Genomic DNA, 16,874 nt, shown 5'->3' with positions numbered 1-16,874 from the left:
AGAAACAAGATGCCTTCCGCGCGTCCTCGCTGGTCGCTCTCCACTGCTGCTGTAGGAATGGTAAAGTGACTGCTGGATACCAACAAAGTTATCCGGAGCTGCCGAGGACTTGTAAAAACCCAGATTTTCTCTCAGAAAGCTCGCAGAGGAATGTTGTCTGTTTAAAAACACACATCCTGCTATTTTTTAGGCGTCCAAGGACGGCAGCTACACCGTATAGGAGGAGCTAGCGGCGTGTTTCCGCTAAGAGCAGGCCTAGACCGTAATCTATGCAGCCGTACTGAGAATTACAGAACAGCGGCGGAGCAGTTGGCAGCTATTACCGGGAACTGTTTTACCAGAATTAGTTTAAACACCGGAAAGCTACGGTCGTCCACGTCTGAGGGAAGAAGAAGAAGGAGTGGCAGCTGGACTGTCAGCAATGGAAGCCGAATTTCGGGAAATCGATGAAAACGGGAGTTGGAGCGCCGTTTATCAGGTAGGACCTCTCGGCAAATCAAGGTGGAAGTGGACTGTGGGTGAAGCTGTAGGCCAAATTGGAGCTACAGCACAATGAGTCGTAGCTATCAGGCTGGTTCGTGTTTAGTCCAGTCCGTGTTCTTCCTGCCTCCGTCTCAAGCCAGCAGCTCATCTTATAACAGTGTAGCTACACGTTATCTGTCTGACAGTAATTCCTCATTTAGGTCCCTGTTTTTTGCACAAATATCCCTCGTATAATTTGTCTTTTAACGGATTTTTTCCCCTCAGCTTAGTGCAACCCAGTGCACATTTACCTCCTTTCACTGTTGATCAGCTGATTGTCTTTGGTTGTTTATGTGCAATAGTCCCTCAAGGGCCCCCAGTGAACTGTAGAAAACGACTTGGGGCCACCAGGAACCAAGGACCATTTCTTTATACTTTATTTTTATACTTTATTTACACTATATCCTGTAATATCTGTGAGCTATTGAACACCCCAATTTCCCCAAGGTGATGAATAAAGTATCTATCTATCTATCTATCTATCTATCTATCTATCTATCTATCTATCTATCTATCTATCTATCTATTATCTATCTATCTATCATGTATAAATGTAGTTTTTTTAACGGTTTAATAGTCGTCCTCATACGAAGGAACAACCCTCCTTTTCAAGATTAGATTGCTGAAATTCCGTTTTAAAGTTGTAAATACATTAGCCACAGAAATGTGATGTGGATGCAATACTACTATACTAATGCTTCTTTCTTTATTCTGTCACAGGAGATTCGTCAGCAGTCATGTGAACTCCCGTGCAAGCTTGCCAAATTACCTGAAAACAAGACCCGGAATCGATACAGAGATGTCAGCCCATGTAAGTTGCTTTTTGCCCGCCTCAGTGCACTGGACCCAACAACAGCCTTTACCACTGAGAATACTTCTTAAATGTCATGGCAGCACGGGACTCCTTGCATGCTCGTCCACCCACAGTGCTGCTGGGTGTGTAATCTCTTATTTATGTTCAAACATCAGCCGAGTTCTGTAAAGTAACAACAGCATCACCTCAGTCAAGTCTTTGACAGCTGAATATTGTAGAAACAAGACAGCTGACTGCTTGTTTGATTTCAGGTACAAGCACGGTCGTCATCATTTGAAATAACACGTAGTATTGCAGAATGAGCGTAACATTGGACCGCTGTGAATAGACTGACATAAAAATGTAGTGCCGTGTTAATGTAGATAAAGCTGCATAAGGTGTGCAGAAGATCAGGCAGGCATTATCCTATAATAATCATAATGAGGAACAATTTTGTGCATATTTGTATATTTTATATTATCAAAATTAGTTTAGAGTTCTTGGTGAACATGTATTTTATTGAAAGGGGACATTAACCATCAATGGGGTTACCTGGACAGCTGAATGTTACCTGTACTCATGATGCAACTGAACACTGTCAAAAAATAACAAGTTTAGTAAAGTTATTTTAAAAAATGTCTTAATAATTGTAAACCAACATAATCAGATGAGTATAAAACCCAGTAAACAAGTTAGAGTTGGTTTATATAGACATCTAATCTTATTTTCTCATAGTCATCTCACATTAAATGCCTACTTTATGCTATCTATAGTGTACATCTAGATAGATGTGATGAGCTATTATTTAATAGAATGTTTTTTCACAAAATGTCACAGTCCAACAGCTGAACTACGTGGTTTCCTCTTTTTCACACTGAATAAGCAATGCAAATTGTGCAGACCGGGTTGCAGATAGTTACCATATGCACCACAAAGTCTGTTGCTTATTCACTTTTAACAAGATGTGAAAATCAGGAACCTGAAACTTGTTCATGCTGTTTAGTTTGTAGCTCAAAAGTTATTTCACTGGATATCGAGTATGAAGTCAAACACTAGAAGCTTTATTTTGTCAGAAGACACTTGTCATATCTGCTCAGCAGCTGTGTTCGTCCTTTGGGGTTGTGGGATATTTAAATAACAACAAAACATTTCTTGATTCTTTTTTCCCCCGTCTCCTCAGTTGACCACAGCAGAATATGTCTACAGCTGGGTGCGAATGACTACATTAATGCCAGCCTAATAAAAGTAGAAGAGGCGCAGAGGAACTATATCCTTACTCAGGTAAGCGTGGAGAAGATGTAGTGCAATCCTCTGGAAATGGACAGAACGAATCCTCTGTCACACAAAAACTGTAATTTGTTTAATGGATTATATTTGCAGTTGTGCATAACGCTCATTTCTGAATTACACTGTTAACAGAAGTGTTGATTGGACTTGATGGTTTGTGTTTGTGATGCTGCTGAACTGATTGTCATCATGTTGAGAGGTGTTTCTTTTCCCTGTCCCACCCTCATAAATGTGGTATAAGTAATGCAGTTACAGCCAGGTGTTTTATCTGCCAATAACAGTAACTTATCCTATGTGCACCGAAATTCACTGAATTTTGGTTGATTTTTATGTGAATGTTCTTAAGAAACATTTTGAACATGTTTTTCCACCAAAACATGTTCAAAAATTTCCCCAAAATGTTGAAAATGTGGACATCAGAAGTTTCACAGTGAAAATATTTTTTTTTTCCACATTTTCAAACTTTAAACCAGGTCAATTTTGACCCGCAGGGCGACATGAGGGTTAATAAGCACCTAAAATACTCGGTTGCACTGATGAGCTGAAATATTATGACTACTCACTGCAAATAACACTGATTTCATTGTAACATTGTCGTGGATAATAGCTTTAGTAGGTGGCAAGAAATAGCCGGTTCTTGTAGTCTAAATGCTTGATGTGGGTGAAATGGGAAAGCCTGTCATTGCGGAGGGACTGGGTCTGAGCATCTTCTAGATTACAAGGCCTGTGGAGAGCTCCGAGTCTGCAGGAATGAACACCTACCGACATGGAGGGAGTCAAACTGTAAACCGTTAGTCTCGCATTGCCAGACCGATCTCTACAGCTGTGTCGGTGCACTATTTTGCTATAAGGGAAAAACACTCAGGTTTGTTTGTATTCCTCTAAACCAAACAGAATCGTGATTGGATTCAACAACTGTGTTCCTGCAGAGAAAACATTGGGTGGAGGTTGTTTTTATTAAAATGTTTAATTCACCAGAAGAACCAGCCTTATTACACGATCCAATTCTTCTTCCGAACTTTCCATTTTCAGCATGGAGGTTGCTGCTCGAAGCTTGTTGTTGTTATTTCCCAGAGCAATGGGGATTTTGATAACAATAACAAAAAGGGGAGGTGAGAGCCATGTAAAATATGTGGTGGAGACGGCAGACGTACACCTGCAGTATACATCTGGTGGCTCAGACTAATGAACTGGTAGCAGGGTGGAGGCTGTTTGAGCTCTCTAACAAGTCTTGAGCTGTGGGACTTAAAGATTCTGCTGCCAGCACCACAGGGCCCCTCCTGAGGTCTTGTAGAGTTCATTCCTCAGCAAGTGGTCACCGTGTTTTGACTGGTCTGTGTACAACTAAAAGACAATGTGTTCCTGTTTACTACTTATAATGTTGTATTTACATATTTCTAACACACAGCACCATGCTACGTCTCATCTGTGGCTGATGTGCTTTTTGTGCCTCTTTTCAGGAGAAATATGGCAAATATATGCACTACTAGTCAAAAGTTTTCACATACCTTCTCATTCAGCACTTTTATTTATTTGTATTATTTTCTATATTGTAGATTAATATGAAGATAAAAACTTTTTGTTTACAACATGACTCCATAGGCATTCTTTTAGGTTTATGTCTACAGTATTAATCTACAATGTACAAAATAATTAAATAAAAACCACTGAAGGAAAAGATGTGTCCAAACTTTTGACATATATACAGTCAGCCAAAATAATGTATACACACATCAGGAAAAGAAAAATATGCATAAATATTTCAATACCAAATTTATTCAGACATCACAAGATTAATACAAGTTTCCTGTGGCCTCTACAATTACAAGAGGTGCTCAAAGTGGTGGCCACTGGCTTCCAGACTTTTGTTCTGTTGTAGATGTCACTTGTTGATGCTATATTCATGAGGGTAATGCCACCTGTTGGGAATACGTCGTACAACGGGACACAGTGTTATCGTAATTTGATCAAACTTCAAAAGAAGTATAGAAGTACTTATACAAGTTCAATATTTATACAAGTTTTTCTTTTCCTGATGTGTGTATACATGACTTCGACTGACTCTGTATATAGAGTGCTATACAAATACGCTATAGTATATGTTAAAATATAGTTTCCATTTATTTTTAATCACAATAAGACACACAAAAAAATAAAAGTGCTTCAGTTTTCCTTTAAAGGCAGCATCTGGGCTCGAATATTACAATGGCAGACTTGAGATTCAGTACGCCTTTTTCTTCTGAAGTGCCTTTTTTCATTTTGAAATAAGTGCACTTATGTTCTGTAATACTAAGAATGAAACCCACTGCTTCTAAAACAACTTGACTGTCGTTCTGTTTCAGGGACCCCTTCCAAATACATGTGGCCATTTCTGGGAGATGGTGTGGGAGCAGAGGACCCGCGGCGTCGTGATGCTGAACAGAGTCATTGAGAAAGGATCCGTAAGCAGCCGTTTCTTCTTATTGTGTCATGATGTCAGGGAATAACGCTACTGTTGTCTTTGTTTACACTGTGTGTAATGTGCACCTATATTTGGTTTTAGGTTAAATGTGCCCAATATTGGCCACACAGAGAGGAGAAAGATGCCACCTTTGAAGATACCAATTTCAAGCTTACCTTTGTCTCAGAGGACATCAAATCTTACTACACAGTCCGTCAGCTGGAGTTGGAAAATCTGTCTGTAAGTCATCTCCATCTTGAGTTTGTTCATAAAAGGAGACATGGTTTCAAACACCACAGAATACTGAGTGCTTTTGATTTCTGTTCTTTAATTTCCTGTTGCATGTTTTCATTTGTGCTCTCTCCAATCTCCCTCTGCAGACTCAAGAGACTCGAGAGATTTTACATTTTCACTACACCACCTGGCCTGACTTTGGGGTACCAGAGTCTCCTGCCTCCTTCCTTAACTTTCTGTTCAAGGTGCGAGAGTCGGGTTGTTTGAATTCTGACCAGGGACCAGTAGTGGTGCACTGCAGCGCTGGAATCGGACGCTCTGGGACATTTTGTCTGGTGGACACCTGCCTCTTGTTGGTAGGAGTTCATCTCTTGTAACATTCACACTGTGCACGCTTTTCACAACAAAGTGCAAGAGTAGAAAATCACTCAATTCTCCATCAGTGTAACCAGTAGTGAGGAGTGTTAAGTGGTCCGACTGGTTCATATTTGTCTTGCACATCTCGCTGAAGCAAAAACTTAAATCTTAAAGGCTTCTGTACTGAATATCTTTAATGTTTTATGTAGATGTCCCTCCGTAAGGACCCGTCCTCAGTGCGTATTCAAAATGTGCTGCTGGAGATGCGACGCTATCGTATGGGCTTGATTCAGACTCCAGATCAGCTTCGCTTCTCCTACCTTGCTGTCATTGAAGGTGCCAAATACATCAAAGGAGATACATCTCTGCAGGTAAGTCCTTTCTTTTCTGCTCTTTGTTGTTAAAGTAAAAATCTCACTTGATGATTTGTCTTTTCAAAAAACCCAACATGATCACAAGTCAGCTACATGTGCAATCAGAAATAAAAGGACATAGCAAGAATTTTTGCCTAAACTCACAGGGATTTTGTTTTTTTTTTCTCAAGGAGTCATGGAAAGAGCTCTCAAATGAGGAAGATGATCCTCCAGAGTTCACCCCTCCTCCTCCTCTTCCTCCTCCCAGAGACCCTCAAAACGGCAAACTTGAGCTGTCCTTTTTCCCTGAAAATGACGAACTCATCCAGATGGCACATGTTTTCGGGTAATCGTCCAAGTCATGTTTATTTTCAAGTTTATCTAAGTTCAAACTGTGTAAAAAGAACTGGAACAAGTTGCACCAGTTATTTGTAAAGCCTTTGTTAGGTTTTTGTTCTAGCATGCCTTGCTAAGTTCTTAGAGGTTGTGTTTGTGGCGATCATCTTGTTATGGAGCAGAAAGGGCAAAAACACGCAATCAAATAGAGTGCAGGAGACGTATGAGGTCACCTTCAGCAGTGTTGGAGCCAGAACATGATTCTGAGAAGAGGAATGATACAGGAAGCTCCATCCTGCAAGTTAACAGAATTGATTCTCTGGGTTTATTAGTTCTGAAACCCGTCAAGTTTAAATGCCGGTTTTTGAAAAATACACTGAAAGGTCAAGGTGGAAATGCTCAGCCATGCTGTGACACGATGTGTCTTCTAGCATCTGAAAAACACCATCTCCGAGGAAAATCAAGTTCTTAGCAAAGACACTACAGAACGTCTCTGTAAAAATGTTTTTGTTTGGTGACATGGTGGTGCAGAAGTTATTAAAAAGGTTTTAGATTCAGAACCAGTTAGACTGTTTTCCACAAAGTTTTTTTAGCTACTCTGGTTTCCTCTTGACTAGACTTTAAATGGGGTGTGGATTTTTGTATATGTCTGTATGTGAGTCCTGTGACTGACTAGTGACCGGTCCAGAACATACACTGCCTCTTCCTCAATCTCAGCTGGGATCGGCTTCAGCCTTCTGTGACCATTATGCATATGTGTGTATAGCAAGTGGATTTTAATGGACAGACCATAGTTCTTCTATGAAGCTGTAGGTGATTCCTTAAAAAACAAAAGGACAGACACCTGATGATCAGAGTGCAGGTGAAGGCAGGGAGACACTGACTGAACCAGGGAAGGAAAAAAATGAATGCATTCAGTTACAACGGTAAACACAGGAGCAGGGCTGCAAAATTAAATGAACAGCTATCATAATAATGATTTTAGCTTCCCACCATTATATGAACATAATTGAATGTGGCAATTACACTTAAAAAATGTGCTCTGCTTGAAAAAAGTGGAGCGCACCTACATGTGCTGTTTTTTCCCACTCATAAAAAAGAGCTTGTAGAAAAAAATCATGCGGTTTCAACTTGGACAGATCTGACATTAGAATGCCCTGTTTCACTCTTTTCAAAGTAATTTTTGGTCACACATCTGTCTGAGAGTCACATAGCATCTAAAGCAGCCTGCACTGTGAGGCAATAAGGGAACATCTGTAAATGCAGATGTTCAGCGAGTACGGTGGGAGGTGCACCAGTGCTACCTGTGAAAAAGTTTGTCTGGAGTCCTGCTGGTGTTTTGTTTGGATGCTATGCAGAGCTTTCAACTCCAGCTGGCAAAAGTGTGCTGAACTGAGGTGAAATGGAAATTGCCACCAAACAAATGATTTCCCAAATGATTTTGGTGATATTAGAAGTGTTACTGATATATATGGAATCACTTTAGATATTTTTAGGATTTTTTTTGGAAGATTTGCACTGATTTTTTGAAAATATTTACAAGAATTTTCTTGCCACATTTGAGGGATTAAAAAAAAATCAAACTTTTAAGGAATTATTGGAATTTTCTTCCTGAAGGTTTTGCAAATTTTCAGAAATTTGGGAAACTTTTCTGCTGAATTTTTCAAATTTTTTCAGACAAGGAAACAATATTTTTTGGTGCCCGTAAATGAGGACAAAAGGAGGGTTACTTGCGTAAACGCAGTATAACTTCTGAAAACGCACTGATCTTCCCTTACTTTTTTTAACTTGATGAATTGATTTTGTTGCTCATGTTTGTTTTTGTTGTTTTTTATTATCATTCTAACGTCAAGCACTTTGTAAGCTTTGACCTGAAAAGTGATACATAAATTAATCTTTACTCATTCCCAACGATCTAAGTTAGAACTCTGAAGATCTGATCCATCCTGCTACTCACTACATGTCAAAAATAAGAATCCTTTTATCTTCTAACTGCTGTATCCATCAAGGAAAAGCAAACTGCCCTGAGGAGACGCTAAAGCTTTACGCTGCTCTTTTTTCTTACATTGTTTTTCTCATTCAGGTTGACACAAGAGTCAGAGGTGCGAAAGAGGAACATCGCTGCCCCCCAGCCTCCGCCCCACAGCGCTGATCAGCCCGACGGCCACATGGGAGATGGAGATATTACCTCTGAAGCTCCGAACAAATCCCAGCAGCAGCATGAAGTGGAGGAGCTGGAGTTGCCTGAGGCGGTGGAGCAGCCAAAGGAGAGCTCTCCTGTGCCGGGGGCTTGGTCCCCTCTACTAACCAACGTGTGCCTGTGCACAGCGCTGGCTCTCAGTGCTTACGCCTGTTATCGAGCCTATTTCCACTGATGTCAGCCACGCCTCCTCCTTCTTTTGTTCCTCCCCGTCTCTCCACTGATGTTGCAAAGTGGACGCGTCTGGGCCAACCAGCCTGCTTTGACTGTGCGAGCGAGTGGATTGTTTGGTCTTCGGCAAATTGAGGTTCACTCGTTTTAGTTTTTACACACGCAGTGCGAGGTCTCGGCTGGCTGCCACTCCTTATTATCCACCCAAACGTTCTTTCCGTGTGTCATCTTGGGTGCTCAGGGCTTCATTTTTTCAGGTGTCACATCGAAATACGTGTATTGATTTAAACCGACTCAACATAAAACACGTATTGTGGTCAGCAGAGGAAAATAATTTTAGCACCGCTGTTCTGTGAGCCGGGATGAATGACCTGTCAGCCCATTTTACATGTTTGTTTTCGTATTTACCAAATGACACTTGAATGTGTTCTTCCATTTCATCCTTAACTCGTGTGTCCATTAGGATTTTACATTTTCTTCGTCTTCTGCAAACAGATCAGATATAATAGAGCCAGATTTCTGACCAGCCTGTCTGAAAAACATGCCAGTAAAGGAGAGACTTTATTTTTTTGTTACGGGTCAGCATTAGACCCAACAGTAAGGTGAAAGTAACGGGGAAGCAACCCTGTGCCCGCTGATAAGACGTGCATGCTGGAGTGGGCATTGACTTGTTATCTGACCTCACTAGTGGCTTGTGTTCGGCTGCAGGAGGTGTGCTGGTTGAATACATACAGTATGTGTGCGTTTTTTTGTGTGTCTGTGTATGTACATTTGCGCGAATGGTAGTTATCGGAGCTTTCTACTCATGCGTGAGTTAAATCTGCTCAGTGAGATATATTATTGTAACGTCAAATGTGAGATGTAGACTGGGCTGCCTCCTGGTATTTGATTCCCTCTGCGTTTTCTCTCCCTGGTAGCTCAAGAGTGACAAAGGAATAAAAAAAAACTAAAACAGGGCGGGGAAAGACTGACACTCTCCATTCACCTGGCACACTCAAATTAACACTGAAAAAAAATGTGAGGCTTGATTTATACTCCTGTGTTGACTTTATGCTGAGGCTCTGATGTTGTGTTTGTACTTCTCTGCCATTACACCACCAAAACTATTTAGTACACTGGAAAAATGCCCCTCTCTAAACAAGAAAAAAAAATTAATTCAAGGAACTTTTACCTTGAAATAAGTGAAAAAAAATCTGCCAGTAGAACAACTGAAAAAATGGCTTGGTAAGATTTCTTGAAATAAAATATGATATTTAGAATTGAGATCTTAAAACAAGTTGGGAAAACTTATTTTAGGCTTTATTTTACCAGGATTGTCAGGCTTAGGTGTCTTAAAATAAGCCAGACATGCTTAAAAAATAGCAATTTTTAACTCAAAAATGGATTTCTGCTTTCACGTAACCTCCTAATTTGAGATGTATTAACCTGCTTTTATTTACAGGCACCAAAAAAACATTGTTTCCTTGTCTGAAAAAAATCCAAAAATTCAGCAAAAAAATTTCCCAAATTTCTGAAAATTTGCAAAACCTTCAGGAAGAAAATTCCAATAATAATAAGTTATGTGTATATATATATATATATATATATATATATTAAATCCCTTAAATGTGGCAAGAAAATTCTTGTACATATTTTCAAAAAAAAATCAGTACAACTCTTCCAAAAAAATGCTAAAAATATCTCAAATGATTACATATATATCAGTAAATCTTCTAATATTTTCTTGAAGAACATTCACAAAAAATCAACCAAAATCCAGCAAAATTTGGTGGATTTTGGTTGTTTTTTTGTGAATGTTCTTAAACATTTTTAACATTTCTTTTTTTCCACCAAAAAATGTTCAAAAATTTCCAAAAAATGTTGAAAATGTGGACATCAGAAGTTTCACTGTGAAAATATATATTTATCCACATTTTCAAATTTTGAAACAGGTCAATTTTGACCTGCAGGATGACACGAGGGTTAAGAACAGTTACCTTTACCAAAATTACTGCTGTTGGAAGCATAAACAGACTGGTAGATCTATGAAACATTGGCACAACCCTGACTATTGCATGTAGCATATTACATATTATGGTTTATTTCACAGAAGCATTATCCGTCTGTGTCACAGCAAAGTGTAGTTACATTTCTAGAGGCGCACATCAGGGTACGGTGTAGAATCAGTGCAGAAATATAAATCAAGCTTAAGAACTCAAGGTCGTCTCTTATAAGGTTGTAGTTACTGTTTTCAGTCAGAGTGGATAAAAATCCGTAACATAACATGAACACAGCTGAGGAAGTGTGTTCAGTGAGTGACGTCTCGCACGTGAACGGAGACGCCAAGTAGCGAACACCCAACTTTTTTTTCGCCAGCAATACAAATACTCAATAATGTGTCGCCCTTTACTTCATCAAACTCTGAGTTTGAACAGGGAACCAGGGATTTTGAACAAACCAAAAATCAAACACCAGCACAGGGATGAAAACAATACACTGTAGTGATTATCCATTGTACCATGGTGTGACCCTGAGCTGGCAATATTGTTTTATATGATTATGTTTATTTTTTAGCATGCTGCATTTGTGAATCAACAGGTTTGTCCTAAGAAGAGATTAGTTAAGCTGCTAGCATTCATTTACCTTTGGGACTCGACAAAGTTCAGTACTTTGTTTGACAGCTGTACTTTTCTTTAGAATGTATTAATGTCCTCTCCAAGGACACACCCTTATTAGATATCTATATATTTCAAATCAGGTTTCAGTGTGCTGAGTTTTTTTTTTTTTTGTTCTGCTTTAGCGAGGTATTAAATCTCAGCACCTGTGCAGCCATTGCACCAGGTTTTCCTGTTTTTCTATACTTATGCTGAGCTCAAAAACATGTATTTTTTTAATTTACATTTGTTGTTTTACTTTTTAAATAAAGAAAAAAAAACATCTGTGTGGGTTGTTCTGTTTTCTTTTTCAACAGAGTTACGCCTATACTCGTTCTCAGTTCTGAAGTAGGATAAAAAAAAAAGGCCAAATATCACCAGATTTTTTTAAATCATATCCTTTGATCAGTAATCTGAGTACAAAGGGCTGATGTGTCTTTCCTTGATGTGTCACAGAGACATAGCTGTCATAATTTCACCAAACATGAAACTGACTCAGTGTTTCCACATGTCTGAGTTCACTTGTCTGCGACCTGAATGACAGGATTATAACATCTGAACATTTTGCAATGAGTGGGTGCTTTAAAAAAACAACAGTGAGTAAAGTGTCATAATCAGAATATGTATTCTGAAGAATGTGTCACATTTCATGATGACAGTTAATGAAATGGCTTTATAGTCACAAACTGCATGAATAATAAACATGAATAATAGGTACAATTATTGCTTTTTAATATTGTATACTAGGTGGATAAAGTGTAAAAACACCATAAAAAGTAGAATCACATCAATTAAAACAGATTAAAATGGGATGAGATCAAATCCAGCACAGTTACACCTAAAATAATGGACTGAAAACTCTAATAGTAGAGTTTTGTGCAGTTTAATTTGCTCCAGTAAGGGGAATTTGAATAGTTATTTACATATCTGGTTGTTGGTTCTGTCTTTATTTTGCTGTTTTGATAACAGATGCAACTTAGGCTGCTTGTAAACAGCTAAAATACCTGCTAGAGTTATATTCAAGGACATCAGCAATTTGTTGTGTATTCTGTGACTAAATCGATGCAAGTTTGACGATTGAAGAGAAAAAAAAAAGTCCTTTTTAATGAGAATTTTAGTTAAACAGTTGTTGAAACACTGCTGCAGAAAAAAATGTACCTACAAACTAATTTTGTGCTTTAAGATCATGAAAAAGTCATTTATTAAAACTGGTAATAATGCAGTTATAAATGTTGGTGTTTCACTAATAAATGTTCAGCTGTTTCTCATTTTCTACCAAACCGTCGAGTTTGCAGTTATAAATTTCAATAATTCACAACCAATTACTAAATAACAGTCACTGTAAGTGTTGTTTAAATTTGTTAGGTAAGAAATTTTTGTTCATTTGATAACAATTTAATCAGTCTATGGAAGTTTTTAAATTCAAAAGTTAGTTCTTATTGATGGTATATGAGTTGAAAATGATTTCTTCAGTGTCAATAAAGCCAAAAGCTACAACTTATAAACCATTTCTAAAGAGTGCTGAAACATATCCAACAGTCTCAGGTGTCTCTGCATGTTTTTTTTTACTGTCACAGAAAACTCTTTTGTAGTAGTTGTGGTGAACTGCAGAGTGAATCGTTTCACAAACACCACTAGGTGGCTCTGTGGGACTGTAACACTGGCCTTCTCTCGGTGAATATGAAGGCTTGGCTTTCTGTTGCAGCCCACTCTTTCCTGTTTTCTGTGTTGTACCTGGGTTTGCTCATCAGTTATGTTGTATTTACAGTGGACTGAATCTGGAAGCCTTCCTCTGCAGGCAAAGACGTGCACTGCCATTAGATTTTAAGGCTGCACGGCACAAATATTTCTCTCATTTTATCTAAATTGTAAGTGCTTCCATTTATACAAAGAGCAATTTCCTCGGAAATGTCCTTTGCCTTCAAAAACTGGACTTTAAATTTCAATATTTATTCTGGCTACGCTCAAACCAGGTGTTACTGATAAACACTATTTTTTCTGGTTCAAACTGTTTGACTACACATGGCTCAAGAATGACTTCATGTTCACATTGGCAGAAAGACTCCGACAATCAGTGAACTCTGAGGGAAGGATGAGCCTGTCCAGAGACACAGACATTTCTTGAGCAAACTCCACCACATGGGTGTAGTACAGAGGATTTGGCAACAGTCTTGGCTAGAACTTCCTGTTTGGGAAATAAGAAGCAGGCACTGGTACGTGTTGTACAGGAATGCAACTTAAACAGAGTGAGTAATAGCACTCCCAGCCACCCCTCTCTGACGTCAAACGATTGAACACGCAGCAGTAGGAAAACTACAATCAAGGTGTGACCAGGGACCGGAAGGCATCTTAAAGCCACAGTTGTTTCTGATGAAACTATGGTCTGTCTCATCTGGTGGTGTTATCATGACTCACGTTGCTTGTGGTGACAGTCAATTTATCATTTTCAATACGTTAAAAGTAGTTTTAGATGCATTTCATATATATGTATGTCATCTACCAGGCCCACACGTTCCAGTGTTTTGGAACAGTTCACAGATTAGAATAAGACAGTTTGGAAAACACTAAAAGTAGCTTCAACAATCCTCCTTACTCGGCCCAGTTATGCACAATGCTGACTCCACATTCACAGTCGACTTAAAAGGATCTCTGCCCTGCCCCGCTGACTCTTCCAGCATGTGTCCTGGGTTTAGTTATTAACCTGGAACTTCCCAATAGCTGGCCAGCTCCGAGGGTGGGTGGGACCATCATTGACTGTAAGTCTCTTTTGTAGCCTGCTGATCATTTTAGCAGGAAGCCGAGCAGGGATCAGGAAATTCCTGAATGCGAGGAGTCGGACCTTTCCAAGTATGACTCTGCAATAGTCTGACTCATCACACGCAGTCATGCTTTTCAATGGAAACGCGATACCATGAGCTGAGAGCACAGGTGTACCGTGTCTCTTCATGCCCTTATCATTTCAAAATCTCAAATAGATTAATGAGTCTTAGCTTTCAGCATCAACAACAACAACAAAAAAAAAAAAGTCGGTACATTTATTCAAGTACAATTTTTCATGGCATTTCCGATGAAATGCTGTATTTTTTGCTGCACTTCATTTATGAGACATGTTTATGAAAAGAATAGTTTGACTTCACGAGAAATACACCTAAGAAGAAGTAAATTCAGAAGCGACAGTTTGGGTGTGGTTAGCCTAGCTTAGCATAAAGACTAGAAACAGGAGGAAACTACTAGTTTGTTTCTGTCCAAAGGTAATACATTTTATGCTGACAATTACACTGCAAAAACAGTCTGAACTGTTAGATGTTTAAAGTGATATACAGTAATGTGTTTGTTTGAAAGCTTAAGCAGCAACAGTAGGTGAATTGTGTTGCTAGAAGACAGAGCCGGGCCTGTTGTTTTCTCTTGTTTGCAGGCTTGGATAAAAGCTAAGCTAACCAGCTGCTGATACATTTCCCCAACTACTGTAAACTGTTCAGCTGATTTCATTGAAATTAACCCTTTGGTCATTGGTATCACCCCTAAAGAGTCATCTCTGTTGTTCAAAATTTTCACAACATGATCATTCACCAACACAGCACTGTGTAGAATGGTCTGCTGCACCTCATTATCATTCAGCAACAAGAGTAAAAGCTTCGGCAGGTGTATGTGCCTTCAAATCAATCACAATCATCTTGGTTTGCATGCACAGAGGCGAACACTGTCATTAAAATGGATAATTAAGTCAAAAAAATACTTTAATGGCATGAGCCAAACCCTTGGCCAATCTCATAACTGTCAGTGTAGATTGCTGCTCAGACGTTGTCATTGTTGTTATTTCCCATAGCGATGGAGATGTTTAAAAATTTGCATCCAATGGCACACTTAAAGGCATTAGAGGAGATTTAATTTCCTACGACTTTGAACGTAGCATGCGCATGCGCACATACAACCTCTCCCTCACCCCCCTCTAACCTCCCCCCTTAACATTTACGAAGAAACGCCCCCCTCCAGAAACTTGCGTAGGACTCGTGAAGTTGCCTACAGCCGCAGTATAATCAATAATCAATAATACATTTTACCTGTCCAGAAGGAATTTAGCAACCAAGGCATCTGTCTTTAGGTCCATTTGTTGCTTGAGCTGACGCCATCGCCCAAATGACTCGCCAATAATCACTTTTGTTTTTGCATTCTCGCGATCCAGTTGTCTTTTATTTTCTCTGACCTCAAAAAATGCCTTTCTTTTACGGCTGGGTCCCCCTGGATCTTTATCTGCCATTATGTAAAAAAAGATGAGAAAAACAAGTCACCAGCTAACTACGAAGCTATACCAAAGCAACACATACACAAAACACGTAAGTCCAAGGCGTACGTAATCTATGTAACTAGGCCTGAGCCGGAAGATTTTTCATTGACAGGAAAGGGAGCAAACCAAACGCCTCGGTCCGAGCGCGTTGATTGGCTGATGTTTTTCAGGTCCTGCCATGTCCACAGTTTTTTTTTTTTTTTATTCTTTTAGAGACCATACATACAAGTCCACTAAAGGTCAGTATATTCATTTTATGTGAATCAGACAAATTAAACAAAAAAAACATCCTCCATAATGCCTTTAAACCTGCAGTCAACCATTGAGCCACGCTAAGCTACATATTTCAACAAAATAATCTCTTCCTGCCTTAAAATGACATAAATGTAACTGAACACTGTTGTTTCCTCTAGAATGTGTCAATCAAGTCCCTAGTACGCCCACACCTCATCACATTGCTGCAGTTCAAGCACACCAGCTCCAACACTGTAAAACTGCTCTGGGCTAAACAATGGGAAGTTGTGATGTTGGAGTAATTCAGTTGTACGTGTTTAAACCTGACACTGATTCTGAAGTACAATAATGATATTGAAAGCCTTGCCATGCCATGAGGTTTGGTTCCTTAGTATTATGAGTGAAACCACAGAAGTTTGAATGTGAGACTTCCAGTTCCAAGGTGGAAATACTCAGGAATAGCACTAACTGCATATTTTGCTCATGATGTGTCTTCAAGCATATAAAAAAAACACCCTCTGGACAAGTTAACAATGTAAAAAATGAGATTTTCACCAGAGGGAGTCTTTAAGTTTCAGCAGATACATTACAGAAACTTCTCTGTGTTGATTCAGCCATGTGAAATACTATATGTATTAATTTAGTGATATGGTGGGGCTGGGAATCTTTACATAACTGTTGGAGGCCCAGAAAGGATAAAGAATACGTCTGAAGGAGCAACAATGTAAAAAGTAGCAGGACATTGTTTTTTTTTTTTTTTTTTTGCTCTCTCTTCAAGTTGTGATACCGGAGTTATTAGCCATAGTACTGACTGATTGTTTTGCTCATGATGCATAGAGCATATAAAAACACAATGCAGATGTTAACAGTGGAAGATCTTGATTTTCTCCTTAAGGGGGTCTTCAGAAATGTCTCTGTGTGGATTCAGCCGTGTGAAATACGTGTTTATTCAGTGACATTGTGGTGGTGGGGGTCTTTACGTAACCGCAGGAGGCCCAAAGAGGTTAAAGTATACAATATCTTAAGGCT

General features: G+C 39.2%; 1 protein-coding gene across 1 annotated transcript; it reads left to right on the top strand.

Annotated features, from left to right (window-relative positions):
* The first annotated feature begins 1 nt into the window (after position 1).
* LOC110946557 (protein tyrosine phosphatase non-receptor type 1) lies at positions 2-11,611 on the top strand. Its single transcript, XM_022188077.2, has 9 exons — positions 2-478; positions 1,243-1,333; positions 2,496-2,596; positions 4,945-5,043; positions 5,145-5,282; positions 5,423-5,632; positions 5,843-6,004; positions 6,178-6,332; positions 8,406-11,611. The coding sequence occupies exons 1-9, from the start codon at positions 422-424 to the stop codon at positions 8,695-8,697; spliced, it is 1,305 nt and encodes a 434-aa protein (XP_022043769.2). The 5' UTR covers positions 2-421; the 3' UTR covers positions 8,698-11,611.
* Positions 11,612-16,874: the final 5,263 nt, after the last annotated feature.

The sequence above is a fragment of the Acanthochromis polyacanthus genome, chromosome 6, assembly GCF_021347895.1.
Source record: "Acanthochromis polyacanthus isolate Apoly-LR-REF ecotype Palm Island chromosome 6, KAUST_Apoly_ChrSc, whole genome shotgun sequence".
Lineage (NCBI taxonomy): Eukaryota > Metazoa > Chordata > Actinopteri > Pomacentridae > Acanthochromis > Acanthochromis polyacanthus.
The sequence above is the reverse complement of the archived record's forward strand: the minus strand, read 5'-3'. Positions and strand labels throughout refer to the sequence as shown.

Bases quoted from the DNA above. Each gene is read 5' to 3' on its own strand.
- LOC110946557 (XM_022188077.2), top strand. From the start codon at position 422: ATGGAAGCCGAATTTCGGGAAATCGATGAAAACGGGAGTTGGAGCGCC. The intron at 479-1,242 runs GTAGGACCTCTC...ATTCTGTCACAG, and splicing joins GTTGGAGCGCCGTTTATCAG to GAGATTCGTCAGCAGTCATG. The intron at 5,633-5,842 runs GTAGGAGTTCAT...TGTTTTATGTAG, and splicing joins TGGACACCTGCCTCTTGTTG to ATGTCCCTCCGTAAGGACCC.